Here is a 20,463-nt window from a genome sequence, read left to right as displayed (position 1 = left end):
CATACATTTATTTACAATCAATGCTTCGTTTGAGGGATACCAGTCCGGATGTATATGAAGCATTTATGTCTGGATTGCATATCATTCGAAGATCCGATCGCTATTGGGCAGGGTTATCGACAGATTTGGTGATCGAACAAGTATTAATGAGGTCACTTAAATCAACCGGTGGACTAACCAGAGGACGGGGAATGACAGAAAATCAAAGGTCAATGTGGTTATTTTCAATGCCGATTTGTGTACAAATGAACAATGCCATGCAGGAATTTACTGGAACATCTTTTCAAACAAGTGATCAGCACAAAGAAACAGGCAATTCGAGATCGGTTCGAGATTCTAAAGATATGAATACATTGTTGACTTTTCTGAGAGAAAGAATACCATTCAATAAAGCAGACAGAAATTTAAGAAATATTGAAACAGGTGTAGAAGCAGATCCATCTGTAAATGTTGACAATGCTGAGGAACTTGGCGAATCGATAGTGAAAAATATGAATGGGCAAACTGCAGCAAGATTTAGTTTCAAGAGGTCAATGCAAGTTGTTACACTGAGTGAGAAAAATGACATAAAGATACAGGGTGAGGCAGTTCATATTGACACACAATTACTATTCCAACGTCTCACTGCTGTTGCGGACAGATACATTGAAAATGTTCCTGAAGTTTTTCAGTATGAACTAGCAAGTGTACCGTCATCACTCTTTGACACAGCAGGTTTGCCAAGAGAGCCACACAAGGCTACATTGGCCGATGCACTTTGGAGACTTGGTGACTGTTCTTGCTTATCTACAAAAAAGAAGCATGGTAAATGTACACATTCTGTTATTTATGGTGGATCACTTTTACAACGTATGACTTGGAATAAAGGGAAAACTTAAGGTAAAATTTACAAATGCTTTTCTGATTACTTGTGCAGGAATTTTGTTTCTGAAGATGACGCAGTAGCATCAAATGTCACTATTATATTTGATAGCTAATCACAAAGATCATGCACGAAAGATGTGACGCACTACAGAAGATTAAAAGGCCGTGTATGCCCACATGTTAGGTTTTCGATTTAAACACAATGCAGAATGAAAAAAGACGTATTTTTGAGCAATGAAATAAATAAATAGAACTTTATATTTATGCTAGGGGAGTGTTTAATGAGAGATGGTTTTTCTGTTTGCAATGCTATTGATGATGCTGATGTTTTGATCGTCAAAACAGCCATCAAACTAGCAGATAGACATAACGTCAATGTGATTGGGGAAGATACTGATATGTTGGTATTACTTTGCCTCTACTTCAGAAATGATTTAAATGAAGTAGTAATCTGATCCGCTTCCAAAATAATTTCCGAGAATGGGAAAGTATGGGCATTCGAAAGGCCAAGTTTGTGTTTGGATCTGACATCTGTGTTTTTCTTTCTCTGCTAGATTCATTCACAGGCTGCGACACTACGTCTCGTATTTTCGGAAAAGGAAAGTCAGCAATTTAAAAAATTTTCAACACAAGCCAAGTGTTTAGAAAGAATTGCAATGATTTCCTTAGAACAGATAATCTGATTGACATATCGCGTGTTGCTGTAAAGTTGATGATCGCTTTGTATGATGAAAAATTTGCCGGAAATCTTAATGTATTAAGATACCAGAAATTTTCAAATAAGGTCGCTTCAAGTTCTACATTTGTTCATGTACACACACTTCCACCAACCACAGCATCTGCACATTATCATTCCCTTAGAGTTTATTATCAGACTAAAGTATGGATGGGCGATACATCACTGGATCCTCTGGATTATGGATGGTGCATTTGTCAAGAAAGAATGGTACCCGTTAAAACGTCTCTCACCCCTGCACCTGAACAACTACTTAAAATCATTCGTTGTAACTGCAAACTCAATTGTGACTCGAAAAAAATGTACCTGTCGGAAACATGGACTAGAATGTTCCAGTGGTTGTGGAAATTGCAAAGGTCTTTCATGTTCCAACTCTCAAACGTTGGCAGATTTGCATGAATTGATAGATGAACAATAACAGAAGATAACATGTACATTAGGACAAACTCACTTTCAGTGAATTATTTAAGACTCATGAGGAGTGTGTTACTTAAATAATCTTGTCTTTTCATCTATCAATGTAGTAAAAATGTGTCTGAAACAATTTTAGATTATCTCAAAGTGTTTGTTATCTAAAAACTTTTTTAAAGATATATCATTGTTAAAACAAAGTGGGTGGGGTAATGTTTTATATGTTATTTTTTGTTTAAAAGTTTAGAAATAAGATACTTTATTAACCAATTTAGAGAATAAAAATACTAAAGATTGTCACTTTAACACAGTTTTATGTTTAAAGTAAATTATATGTTTAATTTCTCAAGAATAATATGTATTGTAATGGTACATGCAGTCCAGGTCTTTGCAAATTTATTCTTACACTACGCTTGATCAAAACTAGTTTTTAACCAAAACGGCAGGTGCAACATGCTGGGACTTTTTATTAGAGATAGTACACTTATTGTGCCTTCATATGAACACAAAATAAAAACTGTTGCAATTAGTTCTATGTTAAGCATATTTTTTGGCTAAACTGACTGGCCTAAACGCATGTTCCGCATGGCTGGCTCCAAGGTCAAGGTCACAGTGACATTAACATTGAAAATCCTGTTTATTACACTTTGAACTTTGTCCGGGACATAACTCTAAAAGTATAAGAAGTATCAACATGAAACTTTGTAGGTAGATAGATCTCATTGAGTAGGTGTGCAGTGCACAAGAACCGTAACTCTGCCTTGCCTAATTTTTGAATTACCCCCCTTTGTTTATTTTACACTTTGAAATTTGTCCGGGACATAACTCTAAAAGTATAAGAGGTATCAACATGAAACTTTGTAGGTAGATAGATCTCATTGAATAGGTGTACAGTGCACAAGAACCATAACTCTGCCTTGCCTAATTTTTGAATTATCCCCCTTTGTTTATTTTACACTTTGAAATTTGTCCGGGACATAACTCTAAAAGTATAAGAGGTATCAACATGAAACTTTGTAGGTAGATAGATCTCATTGAATAGGTGTACAGTGCACAAGAACCATAACTCTGCCTTGCCTAATTTTTGAATTATCCCCCTTTGTTTATTTTACACTTTGAACTTTGTCCGGGACATAACTCTAAAAGTATAAGAGGTATCAACATGAAACTTTGTAGGTAGATAGATCTCATTGAGAAGGTGTGCAGTGCACAAGAACTGTAACTCTGCCTTGCCATATTTTTTTAATTATCCCCCTTGTTTATTTTACACTTTGAAATTTGTCCGGGACATAACTCTAAAAGTATAAGAGGTATCAACATGAAACTTTGTAGGTAGATAGATCTCATTGAGTAGGTGTGCAGTGCACAAGAACCGTAACTCTGCCTTGCCTAATTTTTGAATTATCCCCCTTTGTTTATTTTACTTTTTGAACTTTGTCCGGGACATAACTCTAAAAGTATAAGAGGTATCAACATGAAACTTTGTAGGTAGATAGATCTCATTGAGAAGGTGTTCAGTGCACAAGAACCGTAACTCTGCCTTGCCTATTTTTGGAGTAATTGCCCTTTGTTCATTTTGACACTTTGAACTTTGTCTGGGACATTACTCTAAAATTATAAGAGATATCAACATGAAACTTTGTAGATAGATAGGTCTCATTGGGTGGAAGTGCAGTGCTTAAGAATCATTACTCTGCCTTGCCTTATTTTGAAGTAATTGCCCTTTGTTTATTTTTACTTTTTGACTTTTGTCCTGGACAATACTTTAAAAACTATTAGAGATATCAACATGAAACTTTGTAGGTAGCTAGATATAATTGGATAGAACTGCAATGCTTAAAGAACCTAAACAAAGCCTGGTCTAATTTTGGAGTTATTGCCCTTTGTTCATTTTTACACTTTGACTTTTACCCGGGACATAACTCTGATATCATCAGGAAACTTTATAGATAGATAGATCTCATTGAATAGAAGTGCAGTGCAAAAAAACATAACTCCGCTTTGCCTAATTTTGGAGTTTTTGCCCTTTGTTCATTTTTTTTATACTTTCCTGTGTCCAGAACCTTCTCGGGGAGCATCACCCGGTTCAACCGGTTCTTGTTTATTTAATTATGGCCCTTTGTTTTTTTTCCTTATACAGAATATAATTATAGTGAACACTTCCTCTGTGGCAATTCCTCCTACATTATTCATGTTTACATTGCACATAGTTACATTGTTTGTTGCTTGTATTTGTATTTCAAATACAACATATTTATCTACAATGGTGATATTATTGAAAACCTGGTTTCATGGCATTGCCATGTTTCTTGTTTTGTTATTTGTTCTATTTTTTGTTAATGAATTGGAAGTAAAATTTTAGATAAATAAGTATGATATGTTGAATGTTGTGTGTTCAAAAACGGATCAAAATCTGTGACCAAGTTATATCGGAAAACGTGTGTCGAGTAATTGGTGCCTCTAAGTGTAGACCGGCCCTGCTCTTGAAAGATTTTCTGAAATATATGTAGGCCATTAATCTACGGTTAGATATACAGTCGGAAAAATCTAATTATGAAAATTATAGCATAAAATCGGCTATTTTCCTCACTTTTGCCCATGTTATAACGGGGCCAAAACCATGCGTTAACATAGTCACGCTCTCTTGTTATAGCCCGGTTTTACCTATGCGCAATACATACAGGGCCAATTTAACAAAACAATATGACGATTTGGCCTGTTTGCCAAAGTCTTATATTGAAATTATTGATTCGAGGGCATCAATCGCATAGCGGTGAGCAGCATTCAAGTAACTATGCCGGAAAAAACGGCATATAGACATCGCCGCTTATCTTGGTTGTCGCCCTTTCTTAGGAACGGACAGTTGTCAATGTAAACAAATGAATTATGTCATTCAGTTTAACCCTCAAATTAACTTACAAAACAAAGATAACACAAAATGCATATGAGAAAATGTTGTTGTATTGATGGTAATATTAATAAATGCTATTTATATTTCTTTGAGAAAATCATGTCTAGTGCCTGATATTCTTTTAAATAAACTTGTGAGCTTGAAAAAAATAACGATTCTGAATTTGATGTCACTGATCTTTTTTCAACCGTCAATCTGAAATCATTCTAAGAATTTCTGAGGGCCATGTTTCATCTTCGGCAGAGTGATTATTGTTGTTTTTTCTTGAGTTAATTAATCTCCAATGATAATGTTAAATCAATTAAAACGGTTCTGAGCATTTGAATTTCCCAAGTATAGTTGGCCCCGGAAAAATAAAACGCATACGTAAAACATGTAGAACTGGATAATTACCGTCAGAGCACAAACATTTAATGTAGGTGTTTTGTATTAAATTTACATCATGAATCTTTTTTTTTAAATTTTATGCTATACTAGCGTCAACGCACGTTTATTTCGTGTTATAAAGTCTGCAGAGTCACTCGGAACTGTTGGAGCCCTCGCCCTACCGGGCTCGGACACCAACCGTTCCTCGGGACTCTGCAGACGTTATAACACGAAAAAACGTGCGTTAACCCTATATTAACAGCAACAGTAAAAAAGAATATAATATTATATACGGAAAGGTAACTTATACTACATATGGTTACCTCCCTTTGTGTTCACCATTTGCATAAGAAAAAGACTGCCATATTTAAAAAAAATTAGGTTAAATTCAAATTAACACGTAAGTGTATAAAACATCAAATAGACATATGTGATGAAAATCATCCAAATTGTTTATATTTAGAATTGTTTGTTTATTGCTTACAATAGTTTTTACGATTCCATAAGAATGACGACGGTTGTATTAAGAAGCGTTGTTTTCGGGCAATCAAAAACATTGTCCCCTCAAATCGTCCCCGACGGATACAATATGATCACAACCATTATCTTTACAAAATATATAGAATGAACAACAGAACAATTTAGTTATGAAATAATGTTTAATGTGTTGCAAGCGACTTGGTTATATCTATAACAAAAGAATTTGAACCTATATTTATCCAGAATTCTACATGACTTTTCAATCGACCACGTACTATAATGTCTTTTTGGCCAGATTCATATTCAAAAAAGTTATTTGTTAAATTATTTTATTGCGAATTATGACAGTTTATAATATGAGAATAATACTCATCTTCCATAGGTAAGTGACCCGGATTTTCATTGCTTCTGGGCTGGAAACCGTGCTGATCTATCGTCGGTGGGACTGTTGACATAGGGACAGAAGCGCCTGAATTGATCGAACGAACCGCAGGAGAAACATGATCCGTAAGTTGAAGACTTTGATGTGAAACTGTTGAAGCCTCGAAAAGGTCTTGTTCCCCTAGCAGGCAGGACCGGATAGATGTCGTCTGCATTACTGCGAAAAGCAGTAGGATTATTGAAAATTGCACCGGAAGTGACGGTAGAAGACGGTGGCACTTTGCGAGAAGACTGGAGACGTTTAGATGTTTTTGATTTGCGTTTCTTGAGAGCCTGATTCTCAGCTTTGCGGAGTTTAGTTTCAATCCTCGAATCGCTTGCCAGTGGATTAGCGGTATAGCAATTAACCGTTTCCCAGCCTGCTTCGGACGTATCTGCAATACGTATAAGCTTTTGACGATGCTTCTCTTTGTCCAAAGTCTCGGAAATGATATCTCGGCAGTAGGCGTATTTGTTATTGTCAATTTCCCAAATGGCTTGATTCAGTTAGTCGATAATATCACTGTTAAAGGTATACTGAACTTTGTTACCTTGTCGTTTCCAGGTAATATCAATGTCCGATTTGATTTTCTTCACCTCTTTGCCGACGGAAATATTCTTGCCACGTACCTCTGCTCTCAATTCTGTTACGTCTGGCCTTTGTAAAGAAAGCTGTGTTGATATCTCAGCTAATTGAGCCTGTAGAGTTGAACCGTTATCGGTAGGTTGAAAAGGAATTGAATTTTCTTCTTCGGACATGTTGACAGTCAATTAACCAAGCGCTGAATGAATTTGCAACGCTATTCCGAATATCACGTTCTGATTTTGGCGCGAATAGCGCCCTCATGTGATCCGACGGGAACAAAACCAGGGGAAATAATTTTCTTCTTATGCACTTTGTTTAAACAAAGAAAATTTTATTTTTATTCACAGTGGAGTGATGGATTACCAGTATTCATGGAGCGTGTGCAGTTTGAAATATTCAGTCTGGTCCTGTACGGTGTTCCGTTTGGACAATACTGATTTTTTATTTTGTCTGTACCCGCGATTCACGATGGTACAATGGTGAAAATGCGATAATACGATGGTGATATATGTATTTATCGAATGGTTTGGAACTTTTCCTTTGTTCTTACTCGGTACACTTTAATGAGCATTTGAAAACTGTATTGATACATAAAAGTAGAGTTTTTTCATTGATTCATATAGGAAAAAAACTCGACTGTTGTATATCGGTTGAGTTTTTTTTTTTTTTTTTTGCACTTCGTATATTTCAATGTATATATCAATGCAGTTTTTATGCTCCCTGAAAAATTTCGGGAGAACATATAGTCGTCGGGTTGTCCGTCCGTCCGTAAGTCCGTCCGTATGTCCCAAATTCGGATTCCGATCAATAACTAAAGAACGCTTAGGCCTAGGCATTTCAAACTTAGTATGGTGATTGGTCATGACCAGCAGATAACCCCCTTTGATTTTCGGGTCAAGGGGTCAAAGGTCAAGGTCTTATTGACCTTGTAGGTAAAAACGGTTTCCGATCAATAACTAAACAACGCTTAGGCCTAGGAACTTCAAACTTGGTATGGTGATTAATCATGACCAGCAGATGACCCCTATTGATTTTTGGGTCAAGGGGTCAAATGTCAAGGTCACATTGACCATGTAGATAAAAACGGTTTCCGATCAATAACTAAAGAGCGCTTAGGCTTAGGAACTTCAAACTTTGTATGGTGATTGGTCATGACAAACAGATGACCCCTATTGATTTTTGGGTCAAGGGGTCAACGGTCAATGTCACATTGACCTTGTAGGTAAAAACAGTTTCCGATCATTAAGTAAAGAATGCTGAGGCCTAGGAACTTCAAACTTGGTATGGTGATTGGTCATGACTAGCAGATGATCCCTATTGATTTTGGGGTCAAGAGGTCAAAGGTCAATGTCACATTGACCATGTCAGTAAAAACGGTTTCTGAGCAATAATTAAAGAACGCTTAGGCCTAGGAACTTTAAAATTGGTATGGTGATTTGGGTTGTTTTTACACTTTGAACTTTGTCTGTGACATAACTCTGACACTACAAAAGGTATACCTTCCTGTGTCCAAAACCTATTCGGGGAGCATCACCCGGTTCAACCGACTCTTGCTTTTTTCATTGAGGCTCCAAATTGGGGCAGTGGTAACGACCATTTCCCAGTAGCAAAAAAAAATAAAAAAATAGAATCAATAAAATAGAATAAAATGATATAAAAATATTATAAAAAATATAAATAAAGATAATTAATGACATAAGTTTACTCTCATTTAATCAAAAGGTACATCCGCTGAATGAATTATTTCCACTGACAAAAAGCCCTTAAATCTTGAATCAAGCTTGGCAACAGTTTACAATCCAACTCATTAAGTGGAGGTCTTTTGTATATTTTTTCGGTAGCGAAAACAACTTGAAAAAACTGCCTTATCATAAATAATTAACTTTAATGTAGCTAACGATTTATTTATTTATTTGTTTCTATAACAAAAATAATTATGTCATTGCGATAAAACAGTTATAGTATATGAAACTCGTTAGTTACGGGGGTATAACACTGGCTTATGGGCAACAAGTTTCCTTAAGAAAAAATTGCCTCGGCCTTACAGCCTCGCTTATATTTTAGCAGAAACACCCTTGATGTCGCCCCAGTCAGTGTTATATCCTCGTAACTAACTCGTTTCATGTACTATTACTATTGACATGTATGTGAAAAAGTCACGAGAAGGAAATTATACAATGACAAATCACACGAAAAATCGGCAAGTCACAGTCGGGCCTCGAACCACGGGTCTCTGAGTTGCCGGTCAAGTTTGCTTACCACTACACCGCGGCATTATCTTTGTTGAAAAAATAACAGTTTTTGACAAATTCGTACATGTATATCCAAAATAAGGTCGTCCGGTTTCTTTAAATGTTTGTAATTAATGATACGAACATCTAAATCTGCTTCTCGTACATTTCTTTACATAAAATTGCAAATAAGAGACAAAAAAATTATGGATTCAACATGGATTTGAAAATTAAACAGGATTGAAATTTTGAATCTTTTTCATGAAATGTTCTCTCTAATCAATTATCCTTTGTTTAAATTTATAAATAAATAGGTTGATATCCCAAACATTTTGACTAACCCTATAACCCTAACTAGTTTACATTAAATAACAATTTCTAGGATATCTATGTTTTGGCATAACAAAGTAGTTTACACCCATATCTAATGATGTTTATCCTTCTGCACTCTCCCAGTGCAAATTTTTTAAATGATTTGTGCCTTGAAATCTGTAAAGTTGATAAACATTTCGGAGACTATACTTCCTTAAATTTCAGTACCATAGGCAAGTATAGGCAAGTTTTACCGACAGGCAAATTATTGAAATAATCATGTTAGAGTGTAAGGACTTGCCAGAATTTTATTGATATAATATACATTTTGCTACCGTCAACGATAATTTAGGTGTAAATATAAGACTCATATATGCATTTAACAAACTTCCGTTGAATAACTCGTTGTTCATATGCTCTGAGCGGTCCGCATAATCTAAATACAATTATTTAATCTTGAGCCCTTTTAAAGACATGCCGCAATGTAACCAAATTCAAAACAAATTAATTTAACTGAGACTGAAATTTGCAGTATCAGCACAGTTTGCTAGCACAGTTTGCTTCATCGTCAGCAAAAAGATTGCATAATATATCTGGAATTTGGTCCGCGATCGATGTACCAATTTACGCATGAATGGACTGTATTCATTTAAATACAAATTAAACATGTTACCTTGCCATTTACTTTTAGTATTGCTTATTTGTACATATCCATGGAGTTTGACAACATTCATAAAACCGTACTGAATAATTTCCTCTAACGCCACATCCACATTTATAATATTGAATAATGTTAAATGTTATAGGCCATCGAATGTTTTTATCTATGAAAAGATTATTAATCATGCCACCCATTAATAACAGCTGGTACTGGACTTCTAAATTCAGAGATCAAGATTAACATCAATATTAACAATATAATAATTATCAATGTACATGCCTAAAAAGAAAAAAGGAATAAAAGTAGGTTCGTGACAAATTATATTATCAAAGATTATTCGGGTTCAATCATTTGAGGAATCAAGCAAGTCAACATAATGAAATAGTGTGATAAAATATATTTAATGCCAATCTTTATGTTCTACATCATCGACAAGGTGAACCGCCGTATTGTGGTGGCGGACAACCACATCCCAAGTTGATTAAATATGGGTTTTTACAAGCGCCAGCCCTTGCAGCATTGTAGCCACTACAGAGAGGATACTTAAAAGAATAGCACCATCCTCCATTCACTGGCAAAAAAGATACCTCGATTACTTTCAATGATATTGATTAAAAATTGATTAATCAAGCATGTTATTTAGTACCATGAAATATTAATATCAGACAAATGGTCTGAAATAAATTAATGTAGAAAACACAAGGTTCAACTGAAGATCTTGATTACTCGGTTTGATTGAACATGTCCATGGACTGTAGTTAATGGTAATAACCTTCAATACCCCTAGCATGTGTATAAAATAATGTTAGTCTTAACTGTGATTATTTGTCAATAAAAGATTTAAACAATTAAGTAACTATAAGTGTCAACTATATTACTCACAAACTAAATATCTTATGAATATCTGAAATTACACTTAAACGTTTTAAATTTTATCAAAATTCGATAAATGTTTTGATAATACCTGGAGGACAGTTCATTATTATGTAGCATTGTTGTTGCTCGGTTGCATTTCCAACACATGTCTTATTCATGCTTATACCAAGACGATGATAACATTCCCTTGTCCGTGTCTTTGTGCCAAAACTGCATGTTTGAGAACAACCAGAATAAGACCCCCAATCTGTCCAACCAAAATGATCTGTAAGGAATTAAAACAAATATATAAAGTTTTTTAATATGGGAACAACTCACCTTTTTGTAATGCTTCATTATAAATTATAAAATTAAATAAATAAAATTGATAGACGAAATTTTGCGAACTTACAGTTAGTCTTGTGAGATTGCTTTATCTGCTGGAATATAAAGTAATTTCATCAACCGCATATCCCTTTTGGGGCTTCATATATATAGAGAGAGAGGGGGAAGCTGGCTTAACAGCAATACTGGTCAGTGCAGATTTTGCAATAATACATTTCGTCTATTTCAGAGTGATAAAGTATAAAATATCATCCTAATAATTTAAAAGAACATCGAAATGGAACTCGGGTACCATAGGCGCGTCAATGAAAAATGACTCTTCTTTTACTTTAAACAGTCTTGATTTTGGGTATATGATAAATAGAATATTAAATTCGTGTAAGTTCATAACTGAATTTATTGCACTTGTTGAATAAAATAATAAGGCTCGCATAATATAATTTTATTCAACTCGTGCAATAAATTCATTGCAATTATTGAATAAAATAATATTATGCTCGATTGCACTTGTTGAATAAAATAATATTATGCTCGCCAGAGACTCACATAATATAATTTTATTCAACTCGTGCAATAAATTCAATATTGAACTTACACTCATTCAATATCCTCTATTTTATTTCATAGTTGCTTCTTCATCTGTATACTACAATGCATACTTGCTGACCTAATTTTTAGGCGCAATTATTGGGAAATATCAGAAAAAAATACAGAGAACCGGACATTAGTATGTTAGCGCTTTCCTGTGAGGGGAAGTTTCGTTGCCTGTAACGGCGATCAAAGGTCAATTGTTGCATCATAATATCGAAAGATAATGGTCCGAAACATACTAGTTTTGACAAAGTGTCTGTCAAAAATATTTGAAATAAAAGGTCCGTACTTTGCGAACAACAACATTGTAATGTCCACAGGCAAAAAATCTTACAATGTGCGAGGGATGTTCATTTTTTAAAATTATAAATAATTATTGCCGTTCCTATATACGGCGATATATACAATTAACAATATGTTTCCATCGCCTGCCTTTAGTTAATCAAAGCGAATAATTTAATATCACATAATAACAAAATGGACTAAAATGAATCACCCAAACCTATACGCCGGTCATACACGATTTTAACTAGACTGATCGCTTCTCGACCGCTTATCTACTCGATCGCTACTCAAATTTTTTTGACATGTCAAACAAATTCGGGTAGGAAGCCCGAGCCATGCCGACCAAGGTAGACCACTCCCGATCACGCATGCAGACCGAGACCGAGCTAGACCGGTACCCGATCGCTTGATCGTGCTTGATCGTGTTGATCTGATCGGTGGTGATAACACAGCATTTAACTGCTCAGGCCGATCCAATCTCAATCTTTTTTTTCAATATTTATTTCTTGTTTCCCTTAAGTATGTTTATATAATACAGTTCTTCTAAATTAAGACTATGGAGACTATAGCAAATAAAGTATAAATTTTATTAAAAACATGAAACGTTAAAACATTATAACTATAACAATGGAGGTTATTGGTTAACATAAGATATGTAGTATAAATTTCATGTTACTACCTGACATATTTGCACTACATGCGTCTAAATTACAATAATTAGTCTTGCAGCAAACCGAACAATTTTGCACTGCAGTTCTCTTGCCTATTATTTGTGAAGTGCTTATCCTTCTTAAACTGCAATCCTAGCAAAAAACTTATTATTTCAAATATGATATATAACATTAAAAATTGGTGAACAAAACATGGAATGATGATTATTGGTTTATTTTTCAATACAAAACTTTTCTTAATTAGTCAATTGTAATTCCTGTTGCTTTATAGAAACCAATGACGATAACTTCGACCCAATTCGGAACAAATTTTAGTTTCATAACGCAAATTAGAAAATATAACAACTTTTTATAATAATCAACAATATAGGACCCAATACTCCCTGAATACCTTTATGTCTCCCAGCCAAAACGGGATTTGATTTTCAAATGTTTTATTTTCACTAGGGTTCTATAGAAAAAAATACACTCCCTTAAAAAGTTATGATGATAAAAAAAATTCGTAAAAATCAAAAAACACATTTTGTCTTCAGAAGGGTTTTTTTAAGAATTTATTACATTTTTGCTGTGAATGTAAAAGGCGATAAAAATTTTTGTATTGTAAATTTGGTGAATACTTTAAAAAAAAAAAAGTTGAAAAAAATCTGACCCCTCCTTCAAGAAAATTTCCCTTGCAACTTTGCAAACATTTTATTAAACAACCAAAACCAAAGATAAACATCTCAACGTATATTGATGTTACCCGTTTAAAAATTGAAGGTTATCTCGATTTTCTTCTAGTAATTAAACATTTATTTCAGTTATATGTGTTTTTGCATTTTTTTTGTTGCTACAAACTTGCTTATGATTGCTTTTAACAACAATCGCCTATGAAATAAGTTCATTCAATTGACACAAATCGAACATAAATACATAAATCTAAACTTCTGAATAAAATGAAATGAGTGGGTAGAATTTGTAGAGCGTTTGTACTAGTATTTTATATTTCTATAAAGAAATGTTGTCATAAAAACAACCTTTCCCCAACATCTTTAAAATAAATTGTTGTTCTCAGATGAATGCCCTTTATTTAACATAGTATTCATGATATATATTATTCATGATATACAGTATTCGTGATATATATTATTCACGATATATATTTTTCGTGATATATATTATTCATGATATAAAGTAATTAATGATCTATAGTATATATAACATATCGTATTCATGATATCTAGTATTCATGAGATAAAGTATTCATGAGATAAAGTGTTCATGATATATTTTATTCATGATATACAGTGTTCATGAGATATAGTATTCATAATATATATAATACATTATATAATTATATAGTATTCATGAGATATAGTATTCATGAGATTTAGTATTTATGATATATAGAATTCATGATATATATATAGTATTCCTGAGATAAAGTATTCATGAGATGTAGTATACATCATTTATGGAATTCATGAGATATAGTATTCATCATATATATTATTCATGATATATAGTATTCATGACATATAGTATTCATGAGATAAAGTATTCATGAGATATATTATTCATCATTTATATAATTCATGAGATATAGTATTCATGATAAACATGTTTATAGTATTCATGAGATGTAGTATTCATGATATCTGTGTTAAATATTGATAGTTTTATATGTACCTGAACGGCATTCATTCAAATTACAAAAGTTCTCATGGCAGAGGGAGCTGCAAAATGAGAGTGTTGTGTTTCCAACTGGCATTGGCACAGCCTACACAATCAGATAAAGAAAAATCGTATCTTAATGAAACAGATACCATGATATATTTTTATATTTAGTTTTATTGAACAACAAGTGGAGAAAAACATCAATGCACAGAGCTACGTCTTATTTAATGAAAGTATGGCTTTAAAGCTGGCTGTAAGAACGTCAGTAAAATTCATTTCTAATTGGGAAATTATATATAGAAAATATCTGGCAATTTTTGTTGAAATCATGTCACAGCTGTTCCGTTCCGGACAACTACAAGTAGGTTTATCGCACAGCATAACGAGCAGTGCCTTGATGATGAAGGTTAAACGATCGATTAATGCCAAAAACATTATCAATATCGTTGGGAATCTGATTATTACCGATAAAAAGAAAGCTACAGAGAAGAATAGGGAGAACAGATCGTAGAAAGGGTTCATTATAGTTACTAAGCTACATTGTAATTACAATAGCATATAGTTATATATAGAATAACTTAACTTTTATAGTATACTTTTAGGTCTTAAGAGAGTCATCATTTTGGCCGACTTAATTTTGCGCTATACTAATGCTCCCTTGTCGGTAAATTTAAATAATAAAAAAGAAAAACGAAGTTCTAGATAGAACAAATAATTTAGTGAACAAACACAGTAACGAAGCGTATGCGACGTGAAGGCCATGTGGGAGGGACATATCTTCATAAACTTCGTAAATTAACATCACCATCAAGACAAATCAAAGGGCTGCAAGCTCTGTGGTATTCTCTGATCTTTGTAATCTAAATCGTACTGTATATCTGTATGCATTTTCCTGTTCATCTTGCTAGGCACCAGAGTTTGATACATAACGAATTTTGCACAACTAGAGTTGCATGTTGCATCAAAAAATCATTTATATTCATTTTTTATGACAGTCACACTTTATCCTTGCATATTATGGCTACTTCTTTAACAGACACTTAAAAAAAGAATTTTAAAAAAATTGCCTCGAGTGGGATTTGAACTTCAGATCTCTCACACAGAAACGAGCGCGTTACCCCTACTATACATACAACGCCTGGATAAAACCAAGTGATTCTAAATTTAGAACTTCATTTGCATTCCGGGTTTGTAATCCTTATTTATTTCGTCGAGGTATTTTGTTCAGGATAAACCTTTAGCGAAAATTTTCTCGCCCAAACAGTCCGACATGTAAAATCTATATACATGTACTAGTATTCGGTAAATGACATCGCTAAAAATATCATTTTTCATTGATTAAAATCATATTCATCCGCGTAATTTATGATTGTGTATTTATTGACAATTCTATAAGCCGACGCTACTTTTAAACTTTGAATGCGTTGTAATTTGTTGGATACTTGTAACGAAATAAAAACATTTCTTTCTTTCAAATCACTAGTTTTAAGCTGTTTTGAGAACTATTTGTTGTTAGGTCTGTCGTGAAAGTATGTGTCAGATATTGAATGTCCGCTTTGTATTTTACTGGTCTTCGATCAGAAAATACAAAAATACATGATAAAACATTATCTACACAGTCTAAAAGGTTTCTTTAAATAGGATTGTTATAGGTCGCTTAAGAGCACTGAGATAAAAAAAAAATGTCTTGTTACAAAATCACTCACGGAGTGCCTGGGAAGTAGCAGATGTGTTATCATAAACATTCATCAAATGAGAGACTTAAGGTACTAGATGCCTACAGCAGAACTTCTTTTCTGAGGAGTTTCATTTTCAATGAAGATACTCCGTTTAAGAATGAAAAAAATGAATTAAGAAATGTTTGCAAATAAATATATACTTTTTAGTGTAAACGCACCTACCTACCTACCTACCTACCCACCCACCTACGTATCTCTCTACCTATCCAATTCTTACTTTTAGCACAAATATTCAGAATTATATCTAGACAATTATTATGTGAATATAAAGATGTCCCACAGATACCGGTTTTTACTGACTGAAACATATTTGTCGTTTTCGCTCTATATAATATAACTGATATCAATTTTGACATAATCGCCGATATTTTTCAGTTTATGCTATAACTCGAGAGAAAATATGATTATATTTTTGTCATCTAATGGTAATTAGAAAACATGCAATGAAAAGCAAATATATATCAATTTCTTTAAATTTGTTTTGTTTGGGAAAATGTCCTACCGAAACATCTCCTTCTGGAGTATTGTAATTGGGTAATCATAAACACTTCGGTATTTTGTTTTCTTAAAAAATGCCATACAGCCAAATGCAACTGACATATACTAAGATAAAAACTTTTTTTGGGTAGATTCGATTTTGGCTAAATAAACATACATTCTAAAATAAGAATTATGACAGAGCTAATATAGATGCATAATGTTTATATTTGTTAAGCATATTTGCGATACCATTTGATATTTTTATGCAAAGCAATAAATTATATTTTACCAAGCCCCTTGTGCAGCCAAACGTGTGTTTTACTTCACCAGTATGAAAACCGTCGGCTCTTCCGTAACATACCTGTGTACAAACGAGCAGAAATTGTATAGACGACTATCAATCAGATTGCCTAGTGTTTTGATGTTCTTTCTCTTTTGTATCATAGTCAACCATTAAAATACATTCCCTGCTGTCACAATATGAACCCCCAGAAAAAAGTAACCTATGAACGAGCATCTGAATATGATATTTCTATCGCTTTCCCTTTCTTTGCTGTCACAATAAGTAAACCCCAGCAAAAATGAGTCAATCAATTGGCATGCTCTGGAGTGCGGGTAACTAATACCTGCACACAAGTTAAAGCACTGTGCATGTTTATGTATACGATTTAAAGCTGACATATTTTCAACAGAAAGGTCCATAAACGATGATACAAATAACATATATAAGTAGTTTTTTTGTATTTTAACAGTGAAAAACAATAACAATAATACCTGTGGCATAATATACCAGGATTGTTCAAGTATGCATGCACTGAAGCACTAAACATTAATTAATCATGTATGTAATTCCTATGGGGTATTCACATCTTAAAGATATCTAGTCATCTCATCAAATGCTTGGATTGTGTTTTCTTTTAATTTTAAATTTTAGTTTTAAGCTATTTTTATTTCAGGTAATATACGACAAAGTAAACACCTCTGCAGTGGGACATTGTGTCACATTTAGACATGTTTCATTTTTCGACACGTCTTTACATGAGTAACATAGGAGTCCGTTGTTACCTGTGTAAAAATTGTCTTTAAATGATAGCATAATATATTATATGACTGAAAATGACTAACAATAACGAGGCCTATACTGCCACTTATAGCGATAATAAAATATTTATAGAACTAAAGCAACGCGCTATGAAGGTTAATCTTGCAATCATCCGTTTTATATGTAGAATTTTTTTTCATTGTGTTTCAGCAACAATTGCATGCAAAGATGAAAATAAAAGACCTATTAAAATTTCGCCTTTGATCCATTTTCTTCCTGAATTTCCCTTTTTATCAGAAACTGAATTATGATTAACAATTGGAGAAAATAATTAAATATCATACTCAACGTACTTTTCCTTTGTTACACGAAGACGTTTATGGTTTGTAAATTTTGGCGAGCACAAAATATGGGCAGGGGATATATTGATAATTGATATTATATATATATATATATATATATATATATATATATATATATATATATATATATATATATATATTATATATATATATATATATATATAATATATATATATATATTACAGATTAGAGTTTCAAACTTACCTTTGGCTAAAAGGATGACCATGCAACACAGTATCCCTATAGAAAATGATAATAAATAAAACGAAACATATAAATGTTTTACATAAATATGACCTAGATTGAGATAAATTCCGTAGGATTTAAGTACGGTATTAATAAAGCAGCAAAGCTATTTGCACTGTCGATATCTATGTTAAAAATATTATACACAATTGCCTTGAACAGTGGTTAAACCTCTCAGACAATGTAAAACCATATTATAAATGTTCAACATTAAACAACATTTATTTCAGCAAATCATTTATGCAAACGTCAAAAGTTTTTAATACATGGATGCCAATTATTCGTTTATTTGTTTAGTTTTCTGCATTATTTATTGATTTTTTTTATTGATTTTTTTTCACTTTTGCAGTTAAAAATAAGGTAAAAAAACTTACATCCCATTTCCAAAACAGCAAAGAACAATGAAAATTAAGTCATATCACTGATAAGAAAGTAGCTTATCGAGGCTTTCTTCAAAGTGGGATTCGTATTACATGAAAAAGAACTCCTTAAATAGTTGATAATATGAGCATAGATGAGCATTTGACATCCGTACATGTTTAACTGCACATAAGGGGTCAAGAATGAAATACAAAACTAGCAAAGTACATGTAGGTAAGGTCCACAAAACTGTAAGACAACGTGTCATTCAACGTATAGATATTAAATATATTTTTCTTTTAAAGTTCATTTTCTGCACCCCGCACTCATGATATAAAGTCCATTTTGAAATACTATTCAGTCCTATTCCACTAGAGTGTACCTTAAGACCTCGTAATCTTTATTAGTCTTAATGACAAAATACGTGTGTTTAAGTTCAATTGACACTAACATTAAATACCTTTTACCTAATACAGAGGTGGAAACTATAACAACAAAAATCGTCTTTGAACGGAAGCGTCCGATTGGCTTAAATTTAGAGCTTTGGACTGTTCATTGGGCAACCCGATTTCGATTAATTTGCTTTCGCTGAAACGGAAATAAATCATTTATTAATTTGTCTACAAATACATTGAAATTAAAGTCCGAAGACATACACAGAATCAGTCATTCGCATTGCATTATTCTCTACGAGTCAATGTTATATTGCTTATAATCCTCGTCAAAATCCATAATGAAAGAAAATGTCCAATATATTACAATTATCATTAGACAAAAATCAAAATCGGTAAAAACTAAACATTTATTTTATATTGTTATATTTATATCCAAAATTAAATATTCTCTGCATTTGGCGTTTGTAGCATAATGGAAGGAAGGGAGTTATAGCCATATGGAACGTATTTTTTCTTTATTTAATGTATGTACATGTACTGTAAAAGAATATCCACAGAATATATCAATATACAAAGTTATTTCTATTGTCTTATTTTCTACTGTCTTATTTTATTGAGTAAAGAAATAAACTGCATAATTCTGCATACAATGACATACTATTTAATATAAGTAGTCTACACATATAAAACATACATATACAACGAGCACAGTGTATAGCCATATAAGCACGTCATGTTCCAATCCATTTATTTTCACCGACATTAGAAAGTTGGCGTACCAATATTTTTTATCTGCGTTACGCATCTAAGCATGTAATGAAGTAACTTGAATGTTTCAAATGAAAATCGAAACAGTAGAGTTGAAAAACTGTTTAAGACAATAATTATAATTTTGTTAAACTGGCATGTAGTTCTAAATATTCTAAGTGGCCTAAATGATCGCGCGATACTTAATTTTACGTGTGAATACTATAACTTATATATATACTGTAATATTTAAGCTGTTATCTTTGCATTATCGTGATGCAGATCATTTTAAAGCGAAATTTTCCATGATTATATCGCATACAAAGGTATGACGAAACCAAAAAAAAAATAACAAACAAAAAAATTGTTTAAAAGAGAAAAAAAAACATCGTAATTACTGTAAAATATTAAATTACGTTTTAACCAATCTCATTAAAATCATATCTTAACTGTCGCTACACTGCCCCTCGCTAGGAAGGCATAGCGACGAGTAACGGTCTGATTTTAATGAGACTGCTTTTAAATTATTTAAACAGTGTACACCTTAGACCTTATGCAATTTCTTTTACATTTAATACGTGATGCTTCTTACAAAACTATAAATATAGACAATAGAATAAATTACATTTCATCGATTAAATATTCCCATAGAAATCCCAGGTTAACTCGGCGTTTACTCAAAAGAACCCGTGCCATGTCCCTTACAAGTAT

At 32.9% G+C, this 20,463-nt stretch overlaps 1 protein-coding gene and 1 long non-coding RNA gene across 2 annotated transcripts; both read right to left on the bottom strand.

Annotated features, from left to right (window-relative positions):
- Positions 1 to 10,360: 10,360 nt before the first annotated feature.
- LOC132738990 (uncharacterized) lies at positions 10,361 to 13,040 on the bottom strand. Its single transcript, XR_009626941.1, has 2 exons — positions 10,943 to 13,040; positions 10,361 to 10,549 (listed from the first exon to the last, which is right to left on the bottom strand). It is a non-coding gene; the product is annotated as an uncharacterized LOC132738990 (long non-coding RNA).
- Positions 13,041 to 14,367: 1,327 nt separating this feature from the next.
- Positions 14,368 to 19,299, bottom strand: LOC132738993 (uncharacterized). The gene is made up of 5 exons (XM_060726631.1): positions 18,625 to 19,299; positions 18,209 to 18,244; positions 17,580 to 17,665; positions 16,890 to 16,961; positions 14,368 to 14,484 (listed from the first exon to the last, which is right to left on the bottom strand). The coding sequence occupies exons 1-5, from the start codon at positions 18,629 to 18,631 to the stop codon at positions 14,368 to 14,370; spliced, it is 318 nt and encodes a 105-aa protein (XP_060582614.1). The 5' UTR covers positions 18,632 to 19,299.
- Positions 19,300 to 20,463: the final 1,164 nt, after the last annotated feature.

The sequence above is a fragment of the Ruditapes philippinarum genome, unplaced genomic scaffold (genome assembly GCF_026571515.1).
Source record: "Ruditapes philippinarum isolate M1 unplaced genomic scaffold, ASM2657151v2 ctg14109_1_1_1_1, whole genome shotgun sequence".
Taxonomy (NCBI): Eukaryota; Metazoa; Mollusca; class Bivalvia; order Venerida; family Veneridae; genus Ruditapes; species Ruditapes philippinarum.
Note: the sequence above shows the minus strand (reverse complement) of the source record. Positions and strands in the feature narration are given on the sequence as shown.